Source organism: Jaculus jaculus, chromosome 11 (assembly GCF_020740685.1).
Source record: "Jaculus jaculus isolate mJacJac1 chromosome 11, mJacJac1.mat.Y.cur, whole genome shotgun sequence".
In the NCBI taxonomy this organism is placed as follows: domain Eukaryota; kingdom Metazoa; phylum Chordata; class Mammalia; order Rodentia; family Dipodidae; genus Jaculus; species Jaculus jaculus.
The window spans coordinates 98,089,248-98,104,490 of record NC_059112.1 but is presented as its reverse complement, the minus strand read 5'-3'; the positions used below and the strand labels follow the sequence as shown (position 1 = coordinate 98,104,490).

At 42.1% G+C, this 15,243-nt stretch overlaps 1 protein-coding gene across 1 annotated transcript; it reads right to left on the bottom strand.

Moving 5' to 3' along the window:
- Positions 1-9,792: 9,792 nt before the first annotated feature.
- On the bottom strand, positions 9,793-12,577 carry LOC123453316 (YTH domain-containing family protein 3-like). Its single transcript, XM_045130269.1, has one exon. The coding sequence runs from the start codon at positions 12,439-12,441 to the stop codon at positions 10,837-10,839; it is 1,605 nt and encodes a 534-aa protein (XP_044986204.1). The 5' UTR covers positions 12,442-12,577; the 3' UTR covers positions 9,793-10,836.
- Between the last annotated feature and the right edge of the window lie 2,666 nt (positions 12,578-15,243).

Below are 15,243 nucleotides of genomic sequence, written 5' to 3'. Positions count from 1 at the left end.
ACAGCCTATGGGCCAAGTACGGGAATTATGGTATTTTATCCTTGGAGCACATAGCAAAGGGAATCAGGCTAGCATCAGAAACTCCAGCTCAACAAACCATTCTAGGATGCAAAGTAAAATAATTCCCCAGCCACAACCATGGCTAGAAGCAACACAACTGTGTTCTCCCCAGTCCAGAGCATGATGGTTAACATGCCCAAATCCCTGATAGCACACAAATGAGGGCTGTGAACCACTAACCTCATACCAGTTTCCCCATATCTCCAGAAAGCATTTAAAAACAATTACTGTGCTTCACTGGAAACAGAGTGGAGACGGGCACAAGGAGGCAGAGGCTGGTGGTGCAGCATCACGCTAAGAGCGTCACAAAGCTCCCGCCCCACAACTTCCTGAGCACTCAGCAAGCTTGCTTCTCACAGCCCCTGCCCCTGCACCGTCACGGACATTCCTAAGCAGGAACCGTTCCCTATGTCTAGGCATCTTGCCTTTTATTATAAGCTATGCCTCATATAGTTGAGGTCAAATATTTTTTTCAGTTAAGAGGAAGATTCTAGCTTTACATATATTTTTTATATTTTTTGACCGTTTTAGTCATGTAGCAATGTACTTTGATTCTACTCATCACCCATTACCTTCTCTTATCTCCCTTTCACTCCTGCTGAACCCCTTCCTCCCAACTAATTCCCATCCCTACTTTGTATGAGCATGGGTTGGTGGTTATTTACTGGAGCATGGTCAACTGATGAGCTATGCTACTAAAGAAAATATGTCCCTTCCCTCCAGCAATCATTAGTGCCAGTACATACTCAGGGAACAGTGGGACCTCGTGAACCTCTCCCCAGGGGAGATTGGGGAAGAGTATGGCTAAGATTTGGATGAGTTGTAGGTGTGTAGGCGTAGAGTATTTTATCTTGAAGCATGTGGGAAGAAAAGTGTGTTGGAATCTGGGTCTTCAGTATGGGGAGGTTAAGATGTGGTGAGACCTTTAAGAATGGATGCCAGTGGGAGGTGACTGGGTCCCTGGAAGATGAGGTTTACAGAAAGAATGGGTGAACTTGTGGTGAAATCAGCTCTCAGAAAAGACCAGCACTGGGCCTTGCTGCTCTGCCACTTCATGCTTGCATCATGGGCATCTCCGTCTTGCACAAACTCCCATAAGGACGTTGTCATCAGGATATGACACACCCAAGGGTGCTTTTCCCCAGAGTCAGTTCCATGCTGTTTGGACTCTATCGAGCTCGTCATATTAATACTGGATAAAGGACTGAGTTTGAAGGACACACACTGCCCACTGGAGCTTCCAGGTTCTGGTGTCCCAGGGCAAAATAAATAAATAAATAAATTAATTAATTAATTAAAATTGTGAGGTAGACACATGATAAGGTATAGAAAGACAGATATAAAAAGAGATGGCCCTTTGAGAATGGAATGGGCTAGACAGTTGGAAAAGACATCCCCCCACCCAAAAAAAACCCTTTATAGGTCATTTACGCAGCAGCCACCTTCTCTCATTTTTCCACGTGTAGCCAGAATTGGAAGTTTTCCAGTCTTTCTGTTGCCAGAAACTTCTTTTTTTTTTCTTTAAATTTTTTATTAGCATTTTCCATGATTATAAAAAATATCCCATGTTAATTCCTTCCTCCCCCCCACTTTCCCCTTTGAAATTCCATTCTCTATCATATTACCTCTCCCTCACAATCATTGTACTTACATATATGCAATATCAACCTATTAACTATCCTCCTCCCTTTCTCTTCCCTTTATGTCTCCTTTTTAACTTACTGGCCTCTGCTACTAAGTATTTTCATTCTCACGCAGAAGCCCAGTCATCTGTAGCTAGGATCCACATATGAGGGAGAACATATGGCGCTTGGCTTTCTGGGCCTGGGTTACCTCACTTAGTATAATCCTTTCCAGGTCCATCCATTTTTCTGCAAATTTCATAACTTCATTTTTCTTTACCGCTGAGTAGAACTCCATTGTATAAATGTGCCACATCTTCATTATCCACTCATCAGTTGAGGGACATCTAGGCTGGTTCCATTTCCCAGGTATTATAAATTGAGCAGCAATAAACATGGTTGAGTACGTACTTCTAAGGAAATGAGATGAGTCCTTTGGATATATGCCTAGGAGTGCTATAGCTGGGTCATATGGTAGATCAATCTTTAGCTGTTTTAGGAACCTCCACACTGATTTCCACAATGGCTGGACCAGATTGCATTCCCACCAGCAATGTAGAAGGGTTCCTCTTTTTCCACATCCCCACCAACATTTATGATCATTTGTTTTCATGATGGTGGCCAATCTGACAGGAGTGAGATGGAATCTCAATGTAGTTTTAATCTGCATTTCCCTGATGACTAGTGACGTAGAACATTTTTTTAGATGCTTATATGCCATTCGTATTTCTTCCTTTGAGAACTCTCTATTTAGTTCCATAGTCCATTTTTTGATTGGCTTGTTTGAATCCTTATTATTTAACTTTTTGAGTTCTTTGTATATCCTAGATATTAATCCTCTATCAGATATATAGCTGGCGAAGATTTTTTCCCATTCTGTAGGTTGCCTCTTTGCTTTTTTCACTGTGTCCTTTGCAGTGCAAAATCTTTGTAATTTCATGAGGTCCCAGTGATTAATCTGTGGTTTTATTGCCTGAGCAATTGGGGTTGTATTCAGAAAGTCTTTGCCAAGACCAATACATTGAAGGGTTTCCCCTACTTTTTCCTCTAGCAGTTTCAGAGTTTCAGGTCTGATTGCCATCAACTTCTTTCATTTATATTTCTGAATGTCACCCTCTCCAAGTCCCTGTTATCCTGATACAATGTGACTTTTGAGTGGAAGATGTAAAGAATTACCCTTTCATTCCTAGAGGGACACCCACAGAACAAAGAAACAATTCCTCCAAGTCTAGCTTGGTTAATCCATGAACTTACTGGGGTTGCTTACAGGAACATGGGCTGTTGATTCCCCCCCCCCCCCCCAGTAGCACCATTCCAGCACAATTGACAACTCTGCAAAGCTGTACCACCTGTTCTGTGGTACTGATCACTTCTTATGATTCCCAAGGGTTTGTGGAATGAAAGGCACTGGTCAGAAGCTAGTGTGGGAGATGAGTAACTTCTTTTTTGGCCCCAGTGTGTCTTTACTATATGATGAAGTCACTTCCTCGAATCATCTATAGTGTATGGATTGTACTGTGTCTCAGATGTCATTTCTAGCCCTGATGTTTTATAACAATTTATAAAACTACGTCTGTGGACACAAAAAAGCTTAAGAGGAGTAAATCAATGGCAGTGCTGGGAAGCAGTGAAGGTTGCCATCAGCAAGCCAGAGATTTTGAGAAAGGTGCAAAAGGGATAAAACACATGTCATCAATCTCCCCAATAACTGACTTCTGCTCCCACAACGCATAACCCACAATCAACACAGGGTTAACCTGTGACCCCAATGAGGAGGGTCCCCCTTTGGAAAGGGGGCAGGAATGAGGGAAAGGATGGTACCAACACATGATGTTTCCATACTAAGCATGTCCATAATTAATTTAAAAATACATGTCATCAGATGGATGGTGAGCCCATAACAACCTCTAGGAGTTGACAGCCCCGTGCTATTAAGAGAAGAGACCATCGTAAAGCTGAGTTCTTGCAGAGCTGTGAAGGACAACCAAGGTGGTAACAGCAGCAGGCTGGGCGAAGCTGTGGTCTGTGGGAGGGCTCAAGGGCAGCAGAAAGTCAGAGAATCATTTACACACACTCATCACTCAGAAGAAAGGCTAGCTGTGTGTGGCACTTGCTCTTGAGTTTTTCATGAGGCCAGGTTTCTATATAAAGTTGGGACCAGAGTCTAAGTGGTCAGAGAGAGAGGAATGCTGACCCAAAGAAACTTCTGTGCTAAGTACCACGGTTACTAGCAGTGAAGTTCTGTCAGGGCATGGGCATGGAGGAGGTGAATCCCTTCTCTCAAGGCTCCTTTTCCCACCTGGTCTGAAGCAGCCAGTGTGAGTGAGTTTCAAGCACACTTTGCCACAGAGCTGGTGGTGGAAATCACCACAACCATCGTCTCTGGCCACTGAGTCTTCCAGGCATTTGAAATGTGGCCAGTGCGACGAAGCAACTTAACTATAATTTCACTGAACTTAGATTAATTTTAACTGAAATGGAACTAACTATTCTGAAGAGGCTGGTGGCTGCTACATGTGGCTCATTAAGTCACTGCTATTTTGGATGGCACGGGCCTGCCTACACTCTTCTTTATAAACAGTCACATCACGCAATATTTGAGGGAAATAAATAACATGAAAGAGAAACTCGCAGCTGAATATACTGTGATCCTAAACTCTGGCCAAACTTAATGCTAGAAACAGACGATGGTGGAAAAGAATGTTAATTAGAACCTTCAGATCTAAGAGACTGCGCTATGGGCACAAAATCCTGCAGGGATTAAAAAGAATCCTCTAATAATGCGAAAGAAACTTTGGAAATTAAAACATGATTGTCAACATTAAAAACTAAATAGAAGTGCTGAGTGACAGAATTAAAAATTAAATGAAAGAATTGACTTAGTGATCTGGAATTACCTAGTCAAGGGAATGTCCCAATCCACAGAGCAATAAAACGAAAATTACAACTGACATGAAGGACTGAGACAATAAACCCAATATTCATCAAAGAGAGAGTCTTTAGAGAACTTCTAGGAAAATCCCAAGAAATAATAAGAGTAAATCTAAATATTGCCTCAGAATGCAGGCCTAAACTTTGAATGCAGTTACTAACTAAGAGTTAGTAAAATATATGATGCATGATAAAGTATGAAATATACAAAATACATACATGCATAAAATATTAACCTGAGGGCTGGAGAGATGGCTTACTGGTTAAGCGCTTGCCTGTGAAGCCTAAGGCCCCCGGTTCGAGGCTCGGTTCCCCAGGTCCCACGTTAGCCAGATGCACAAGGGGGCGCATGCGTCTGGAGTTCATTTGCAGAGGCTGGAAGCCCTGGCGTGCCCATTCTGTCTCTCTCCCTCTCTCTGTCTTTCTCTCTGTGTCTGTCACTCTCAAATAAATAAATAAATAAATAAAATATTAACCTGAAACAGAATTCTATTTAACAGAACTAGGGCATAGGGAGTGGAAGAAATGAAGTTAATGATAGGAGAGGATGATTGCTTTCTTAGAAAGGAGGCCATTAGATAATAGGATGTGAAATACATTTGTTTGAAATACACATTCTACAAAGTAAGCTATCTCTATTCACTAAACAAGTAAGAAACGGGCTAGAGAGGTGGCTCAGCTGTTAAGGCACTTGCCTGTAAATCCTAATGACCTGAGTTTTATTCCCAAAACTCATGTAAAGCCATATGCACAAAGTGGCACATGTGTCCAGAGTTCCTTTGCAGTGACTTATAGGCCCTGGCACCACCTATCCTCTCTCTGCCCATCCTTGTGATGCATGCCTTTAATCCCAGTACTCAGGAAGCTGAGGTAGGATGATTACTGTGAGTTAGAGGCTAACCTGGTAGTACATAGTGAACTCCAGCTCAGCCAAGGCTAGAATAAGACACTGCCTTGAAAAACCAAAAAAAAAAAAAAAAAAAAAAGAAAGAAAGAAAGCTAAGTTAATTAGCTAAAATCAGTAGAATACTCAAGAAGAGACAAAAAGAATTATCCCTGGACTCAAGAGACTGAGACAGGAGAATCATGAGTTCAAGACCAACCTGAGCTACATAGTGATGTTGTGCCTCAAAAATTTGATAGAAATAAAGCTAACGTAAGATAATAGTAAACAAAACATATCTTATTTAAAAATGAACATTATTAGAGTTTTTTAAATGGAAATTATATGCTGGACAGGAAACATACTGTAAGGCCTGAAGTAACAGTGGAAAAATAAAAATGTTGAACTAGATTGGTAATTATCCTTTGTAAGGAAGGATTTTCTTTGCTTAAAGATTATATCTCTCACTATATTTTATTCTTGCTCTATTAAAATACTCTTGTTTTATGAAATATTAACCTTAGGTCAGTTGCAAATTATTTGGGAAATTTTATGCTTGTAAAAAGAAATCTTGAAATCTAGCCTCAGGGCACTTGAGTTAGATGATAAGATATGAAACTCATGTCAGAAATTTTACAATATAATAAAATCTACAGTTCCAGGACCATAATTACATTTATCTCAAATTTTTATATTATTGTTTCATTTTTTTGCATGAAAAAGTCAAACTTGATAGCTGAAGGAAATTCATATGATTAGAAGCTCTGTTAAACATGGGGCTGAGGCTGGAGAGATGGCTCAGTGGTTAAGCGCTTGCCTGTGAAGCCTAAGGACCCCGGTTCAAGGCTCGATTCCCCAGGACCCATGTTATCCAGATGCACAAGGGGGCGCATGCATCTGGAGTTCATTTGCAGCTGGAGACCATGGCGTACCCATTCTCTCTCTATCTGCCTCTTTCTCTCTCTCAAGTAAATAAATAAAAATGAACAAAAAAATTAAAAAAAAAAACATGGGGCTGGAAAGATGGCTCAGCAGTTAAGGTACCAGTCTGCAATGACTAACAACCCAGGTTCAGTTTCCTAGTACCCAGGTAAAGCCATATGCACAGAATGGTGCATGCATCTTGGGTTCCTTTACAGTAGCTAGAGGCCCTGCCGTGCCCATATTCTCTCTTTCCTCTCTCTCCTCTCTCTGCTCTTACATAAATAAACCTCAATATAGAAATCCTATGTGTTTACTTCAGGTACTAGAAAGACTAAACCAAACCAGCCTAATTGCTACAAATGAAAAGCGGAGCTCTGGACCCATGCTGGCTGTCATCAGAATGGAGTCTTCTCTGGACTCCACGTGGGCTCTCCTAGGGCTCCTGGTGGAGAACTGGTGTCCAGCATTACCCAGTTAGTAACAGTTTAATTCTGGTTCTAAAGAAGGTGAACTTCCAGCAGGATGAGGGCAAGCAAGAGCTAGAGGCCAGCTGGGGACATTGGAGGCCCTGCCTCAACCACTTGGAGGCTCATTGGCTCTGCAGCAATCATATGAACATCCCTGAACTCATCACAATGACCCTGGAAATGGTCTGAGCCTGTATTCATCCCTGAGACCAGAAGTGGGTTTGACCACACCCACACTGCCTGAGACGACCTGAGAGCATTACCTGTGGGAAAGTAAGACTGGCCTAAATGGGCAAAGGTGGTAGACCTGCTTCATGACCTGGTGGAGCCCCTCACTCCTGAGTTAAACATTCCCAGTGCACAACTGCTGACTTGCATCCATTCTTCCTTTGCTTGGAGAGGAGCTGAAATTTTCTAGTTTCTGGGGCAGGGGTGAGGAGGAACACTTGGAACAATTCTTTCAGGTTTTCTTTGAGTACCACCATGGCTGAAGGGTCTCAGTGAAGGACCCCACACTTGGCCTAACTCCCAGTAAGCACCAGCTGTGGCCGTGCGAGTGACAGATAACAGCACACGTCCACGGAGACTCTGAAGTGGGTGGGAGTCATAGTCTCAAGCTCTGTTCGCCTTCAAATGTGGCCAGACAGGGTGTTCACTTCAGGCTGTTGTGAATACTGCTCAGGTAGTGGCTGGTATTTGGGGGCAGTCTTCAGGGCCAGCTGAGGGAGATAGGTCAGAAGGGCAAAGAGATGAGCCCAGCCTCTGTTGAACTTTGAAGTGTAGCAGAGAATATGGCCCCTGAGGTGATAATCACAACTGTACCACTTTCAGAATTGACTAGCCAGAGCATCAACTTTAGATAGCTGCCCCTCTTTGCAGATATTGCTGATAAGAGAGTGCAGTCTTGGTGGCACGCTTCAGGAAGCCACATGGGAAGGTTGACATGAATGACTTCAGTAGAGGACTTGTATAGGTTGTACTTGCTCAACCCTGATGACTGCCTTCTAAAAAAAAAAAAAACAAAATAAAATCTTCCCTCATCACATTTCTTTTTTTAAAAAAATATTTGAGAGAGAGAAAGAGAGACACACACACACACACACACACACACACACACACACACACAGAGAGAGAGAGAGAGAGAGAGAGAGAGAAAACAGGTGCACCAAAGCCTCCAGCCACTATAACTCCAGATGCATGCGCCACCTTGTGCATCTGGCCTATGTGTGTCCTGGGGAATCAGACCTTGGTCCTTGGCTTTGCAGGCAAGTAAGTGTCTTAACTGCTAAGCAACTTCTTCAGCCTTCATTACATTTAATAGATTTATTTTTCCCAGACCACAATCAAATTTGTTTTTTCATATCTTGATTTTTTTCACGTTTTGTTTTTCATCGGCAAATAATAATCACATTTTTATTGCTTAATTTTTTGTTGCTGTCACAAAATAGTGTGTAAAGCATCTTAAGGCAGAAGTGCCCTATAGTAGGTGGAGAAAACTTAACTATAGGCTTTGGTTCACAAATCCCAGTATCAGAACTGGATTACCCCCAGAAAGAGCTGGTGGGTAAGAGGGCCATGAGGTGCCCAAAACAATGTAGGCTATTCCCAAAGCACTGGGTGACTCACCATGGTTAAATAGTAAGACCCTATTGCTGAAGACACCACAGGGTGTGACCACAGGATAAGGAGAGATCACACTGGAACTGAGAAGGAAGCTCCATCCCTGATGGCTAGCCACTTACTGCTGGAAAATGATACATAAATTGGTAGAGGTTAATGGTCAACAACAATTTGAACAAGCAGGAAATCCTACAAGCTACAAAACCAACCAGGTGAGGAAGAAGTACACACTTGTGTAATACTGACACACAGGTCAGTGTGCGGGTAGTCTGAACACAACCCTTTGATTCATGCTGCTCTCATTCTTGGTTCTCTATTACATTTGCCAGGACTCAGGAGACACTATAGAGGAACTGGTGATTTAACCTGGAGTGTTGCTTTCACTGCTATCCTGACAACCTCCTTTAGGGAGATGGTGGTACACACCAAGGAGACTCAAACTCATAAAAACAGAAATTCAGAGGACAGAAAGAACTTACATCCACTAAGGCTCAAGGAACATTGCGGAAAACAGCGCTGAAAGATTGTCAGAGGCACAGGATGAGTAGGAGGATCCTGAAGCAATGTATTCCATTACAGAGGCTGACTGGTATTTTCATGGCCCCATGGCGAATGCCAACAACCCCATTGAGGAGGGCCCTTGGTGGAATGGGGGGAGAGGAGAAGAGGGCATGTAAGAGTATAACCTGATAGGAAATAACCAATGTATAATATGCTGCATGATAAACTTCATAATAGTAAAAACAATTATTTAAAGAGCAGCTTTGGAAAATGGAAAAGAGAGTTTATTTTAGCTCATGATTTGAGGGGTAAAGTCCATAGTGACATGAAACCATGAAGCAATTGGTCACAGTGCATCCACAGTGGGGAAGCAGAAAGAAATGAATGCTGTGCTCAGTATGCTTCCTCCTTTTTAAATATATATATATATTATATATATATATATATTTTTTTTTTTTCAAGTAATCTGAGCCCATGGGATAGTGCCACCCACGTTCAAGATGGGACTTCCCTACTCAGTTAGATCTCAATGGGAACACTCTCACTGTGCACCCAGAGGTTTGTCTCCTAGGTGACTCTAAATCCAGCCAAACTGACGATGAAGGTTGGCCATAGTGAGGGGTTTATGGAGTACAATGAGATGCTTGTGAAAACATTTTAAAAACCATAACCATTCATTTTATTCATTTGTGTATGTGTGTTGTGTGGGGGAGTCTGTGGCATATGCACATGCGTGTGCCCTTGTAGTGCCCCATGCACTCAGTTTTTTTTTTTTTTTTTTTTTTTCACTTAGATACTGATTTAATTCATGGATCAAGGCCATATTTTCAAAGTATTTTAAGGATGCCAGGACACTGCAAAAGCTGGAGAAGAGAGTTGAGGAACAGTATATGCTTGCTAAACAAGAACTATGTTTATTTAGCTAGTGAATACCTAGAATAATAAAATTTTTACTTCATGATAGCAATCAGGCTCGCAAACACCCAGAAATAGGAATTAAGGGTTTTAAATGTAGTTATAAAGGTCATAAAAAGTCTGATTAGACTGAGGTACATTTACTCAAAATTTTGAGGTTCATTAAGTGGTAGAAACAAAATAACTCCTCAGACAAATGCACATTTCTCAGTATACATATAACTGGGGAAAGGAGGAGAGAACAATGTGCATTAACTGGTGAAATCCACCAAGCTGCATATCAATATTCTGTTACACCAAACAGTTTGAAGACAAGGGAGATGTTCTAATATTATTTCAGATTATGTTTCATTTGGCTAAAATAGAGCTTAAGGTTGCTTTGCCATATTAAAAGTTTACTACAGTATTTTTTCACATAAACATTTAGACTTGAACTCCAGGACTAAATATGGCATGATTATTTTGCTTTTAATCTTGTCAAGTAGCTAAAAATTGATAATTTAAAAACTACAACAAAGAAAAAGTTGAAGCAGTGTGACTCTTACATCATTGAACCACTTCTAATGGTTAACTGTTAGTATTTAACAAATTCCAAGTTAATGAATCCTTGCATTCATTCAGTCTTCTGTGCCTTAGCTAGGATGCATAATTACGAAAGACAGCAGATACTGGTAAAAGCTTCAGGACAAAAGTGCTTGACAAAGTTACAGTTCTCAAGTGTGTTTGGTGAGAGTATAAGGGCAGATGCGCTGATGAAAACCATTACAAGAAGAGTCAATTTTGTGTTAAAGTGTTCAAAGATGTCACCTTAAGCAGAAAAAAAGCTTTAATAACGTCTTCTTTGACTTATTAGGCATTTCCAGAGTCTACATCATTAGTGTTGTCATTTGAACAAGACATCTTCATACTGTGGTTACTGTTTGTTCCTATTTCTTTCCCTTCTCATGGCTTCTTCTTCTTCTTGACGCTTTTCATAATGTGCAAAGTCATCAAAGATTGAGGTGGTATGCTTGAAAGTAGCAATTATTTTAAGCACTTGCTTTGCTTTTTCTAGGGGTACTTCTTGAGTGTCCCTTGAATTGGTTACTGGTTTGTTGTCATTATTTTCTAAGCGAATGTGCCGTAATTGGTTATTGGGAACATCTTTCACAAAGATCCATTTAACTTCAAATTTGCCCTTCCACTTATCCTGAGACCAGACACCAGCATATGCATTATAGTCCACAACAGACTTCATTTCAGCCACTCCACAAAAATGTCCACTACCATTCACACTGAAGAGTAAATAGAGTGGGCCTTTCCCATTCAGAGAACGGTAAGCTGCATCCAAACGCTTATTACCATGTTCAGTACTACACCAGATAGAGTATTTAATGGAACGATGTATGTCATCCTCAGAGTAGCTTTTAATTATAAACACACGTCCATTCTTCAGGTTCCAATCAAAGTCTTTGGGATTATAGTTGTTTATGGCCTTTAGCTTTTCCAACACTGGATGCACCTCTACACTAGAAGGCGAAGCGCTGACAGGTACAACACCTAAACCGAAGTTCTCACTGCCCGCTCCATTGTTCTGGTTGAAGCCAGCTCCCCGGTTTCTAGGAGCCACCCAGCGATTCTGCAGCTGCTGCTGTTGAGGCTGCACTTGGTGAGGCTGGGCCTGTGGCTGAGGTCCTTGTTGCTGCTGTGGTTGTGGTGGCTGAGGCTGCTGTTGAGGCAGTTGGCTTTGCACCAATGGTGGTGGTTGAATTAATGGCTGAGGCTGCTGGATTATAGTTTGAGGAGGCAGAACTGGTTGGGTTGGTGGAGCCTTAACCATTGACCCCTTTTCATCCCAGGTTCCAATATTCATGTTGTGTTTAATAGGAGGTGGTGGCACAGCAGAACCCCCAATTCCCACATTGCCCTTAGGCTTCAGTTTCGGTTGAGGTTTGGCAGGCTTTCTGGCAATAGCAGCCCAAGAAGTTGGTTTAGGTGCTGCACTACTAACTGGGGGCACATTATTGGTTGCAATGCTAGTCATACCACTGCTGCTCAAAGCTGTACCTACAGTTTTTGTAACTGCCGCTGTCAGGTCACCACCAATTTTCAGTCCAGTCATGCCTTGCTCAATACTACTAATACCAGGCACCTTACTCAAAGTATCATTGCCAAATCCTGCCTGTCCATCAGTAATAGCTCTGCCAAGAGAACTAGGTGGATAGCCATAACTGCTACTATAAGCAGAACTTTGTGTTGATTGTCCCTGAGATCCACTTGTCCCCCATGTAGAGAAATCAGCATTACCAGGAAAAAAGTTAAATCCATGTTGACCAAGAAATGGAGGAGTATTTCCTAATGCTCCAGGTTGACTAAAAACACCATCTGGTATATAATGATGTTCTCCATTACTCATCTGTCCATAAGTTGTCAGGTATGGCATAGGCTGGTCTCCAGCTGTGGACCATGCTGCTTCCCCAAGAGAATATGGAAATCCAATAGATGGAGCATAATAACTAGGCATATATGGATCTGACATTGGTGGATAGCTGTTACTCTGATTTGTCTGGCTACTTAGGTATGGCTCAAAATCATCATCATTCACAGCATCTTTCTGATGAATAGAACCATTCTGCACTGAAACTTTATTTCCTTGCCCTTTAGGTCTAGCAGTGGCCGCCGCCCTCGGGCAAGGACCGTCCGGGCCGCCGCTCGCCGCCCCCGGGGAGGTGGGGAGGACCAGAGAGCCGGCCTCGCGCTCGGGGTCGGCGGAAGGGCCCGTCTCCTCGGCGCGCACGTTCCGCTCCGCTCCGCTCGCTCTCCGCTTCTCGCCATGCACTCAGTTTTTGAAGGTGCACTTGCCTGTGATAGAGTGGGATGTCAGGTGTACCACTCCATTGAGTTTCCAGCTGTTTTTATTTGAGCTGGAATCTCTTACTGATCTCTGTTCCTCTGTAGGGCAGGGGCTACAGGTACACGGGGCCACATCCAGCTGTTGTGTGGGTTCTGGAGATTGGGTCTCTGGCAGTCTCAAGTCCCCTCAGTTCCTCACACTTTGGGTAGGAAACACCCTTTAATTAACCACTGTGCCATCTCTCCAACTCAATCATATCTTTCCAATGAGGTTGAAAATGGTAGCATCTTACCTACCAAACGCATGACGTCAGACTGTACCATCAAGATTTTCTAGTATTCGTAGTCATGAGGATTGGATTCAGGTGGAGTTAATCAGAAGTTTATCTTGAAATATTTATTTGATTCTCTGGTAGGAAAATTTATCCCTTTTTTCCTCCATGTTCAAGGTTGCAAATATCAGACTCCACAGATATTTATTTGTTTGTGGTTATGGGGTGGGAGAGGAATGCAAGCATCAGAACAAGGGACAAGAAAGGCCACCCAGTAGGAAGCATGCAGCACAATGTTATCTATGAGTGCATATTTAGTCAATGAACATCAAATGCGCATATTAGTAAATAGTTTGGAAATTTCAGGAGAGGAAAATCATCATAGTCCCACTACCATCCCAGGACAGCTGCTCTGATAGCCTGGAAAATCTCTTATAAATTGGACTTCAATACCAGGCAATAGATCCAGATCAAGATCAAGCAAAGGTTTTTCTTTCTTTTCTTTTTTTTTTGTAACCAAAATATCCTTGGCAAAGCTCTTTTGATGAATGAAGAAAACAAGTCATGCTAAGGCAGATTGTAAACCGTCTTCGTGCTGTTCTACAAGGAGTCACTAGCTGTTCCTTTTTTTGCTTCCATACTGAAAGGAGTAGCCCTGTTGTTAGTAGGCTCCTCAGGCCACAGCTCCAGTCTCCCTCACCCTCCTGCTGAAAATTTGGTGGTTATAATTGTTGATGGTAGTTGCTTAAAATGTACTAAGTCTTTGACCCAAAATTGAGAAAACCATGAATTTAAAATTCACAAAAATCAGTTAAAAATGGCCCAGGTTATGCCTTTGATTGTTGTTTCTGTACTCATGATTCAGTTGTTTACTTCATAAGTACTTTAAATTTTTGAATTTTCTGTTCCCCATCTGCACTCATCCTTTCCATCATTTTTTATCTTTTCCAGTCTGGAACACAGTTTGTCTGTCTCCAACATTTCTGGTTCCATTTTTCCACACTGTCAGCCCCGATTGTTGCAATGTTAATTGTGGTTTTCATTTAGTTATTTTTTTTCTGTTACTTTTTTCTAACCTGTGAATTCATTTCTGTCCCATCCATCCTTCAACTATTTTAGTCTCTCCTGCTTTGCCCCACTTCATAACCACTGTTTGTCAAATAGTCTGATATACTTCCTGTGGTGGTTTGAATAGAATAGATGGCCCCCAATATATTCAGTTGTTTATTTGTTTGTAGTTTGCATTTGTAGCCACCTGGCTGGAGGCAATGTCACTGGGTGATCTTAAGGTGTGGTGGTGGGTTTCAGATTTCAATTTAAAGATATGCAAAGTGTGCCTAACTGGCGTTCCTGAAGTGTGCTGTGGCTTTTGACTTTTAGGCTTGTACTTCTCTCTCTCTGCTTGGTCCTGTGAAGGCAGGCCAGTTTCTTCTGCCATTATGGAACTTCCCCTGGATCTGTAAGCTTCAATAAACATCCTTTCCTCCATAACTGTGCCTGGTCTGGAAGTTCATCTCAGCGAACCTGAATCTGTCTGATACACTTCCACTTTTCTTTTTGTAATTTTTATTCATTTATTTGTGTATGTATATGTTTGCATGCACATGTGTAGGAGCGCACCAGGGCCTCTTGCCACTGCAAAGGAACCCTGGGCACTTGCATCACTATGCATTTGGCTTATATGAATGATTTGAGAAATGAACCTGGCCTAGCAGGCTTTGTAAGCAAGTGCCTTTAACTATTTAGCCATCTTTCCAACCCCTATTTCTTGGTTCCTTTCTTTAATAAATAACATTAAGAAAAACCTGTTTTCTTCCACATGCTCAGGGTGGCATTGTCTTGTGTGCTCTGCAATGTTTTCATGAGCTTATGGTTGGCTTTTCTTCCCTTTTTCTTATGGTTGAACAAGGAGGCAACTGTCTTAATGTTTCCAAACAGAAAGACCATAGGGGAGACAGAAGAGATGGCCCAGCAGTTAAAAGTGCTTCCTACATAAGCTTTCAGGCCTGAGGGAGGCCTGAGATCATCTGAGTTTGATTCCCTAGCATCCACATAAATAGATTGGTATAGCTATGCACAGCTGTAACCCCAGTCATATGGGGAGCAGAGATCAGGGAATCACTGGGGTTCATGTGAAAAAATGCAAGCTCTAGAATCAGTGAGAAATTCCAGTGTTTCAAGCTGACACACATACGGGAGATGGAGCGGCGGGGGGC

What these genes read in the sequence shown, in the direction of transcription:
- LOC123453316 (XM_045130269.1), bottom strand. Translation starts at nt 12,441, where the DNA reads ATGTCAGATCCATATATGCCTAGTTATTATGCTCCATCTATTGGATTT.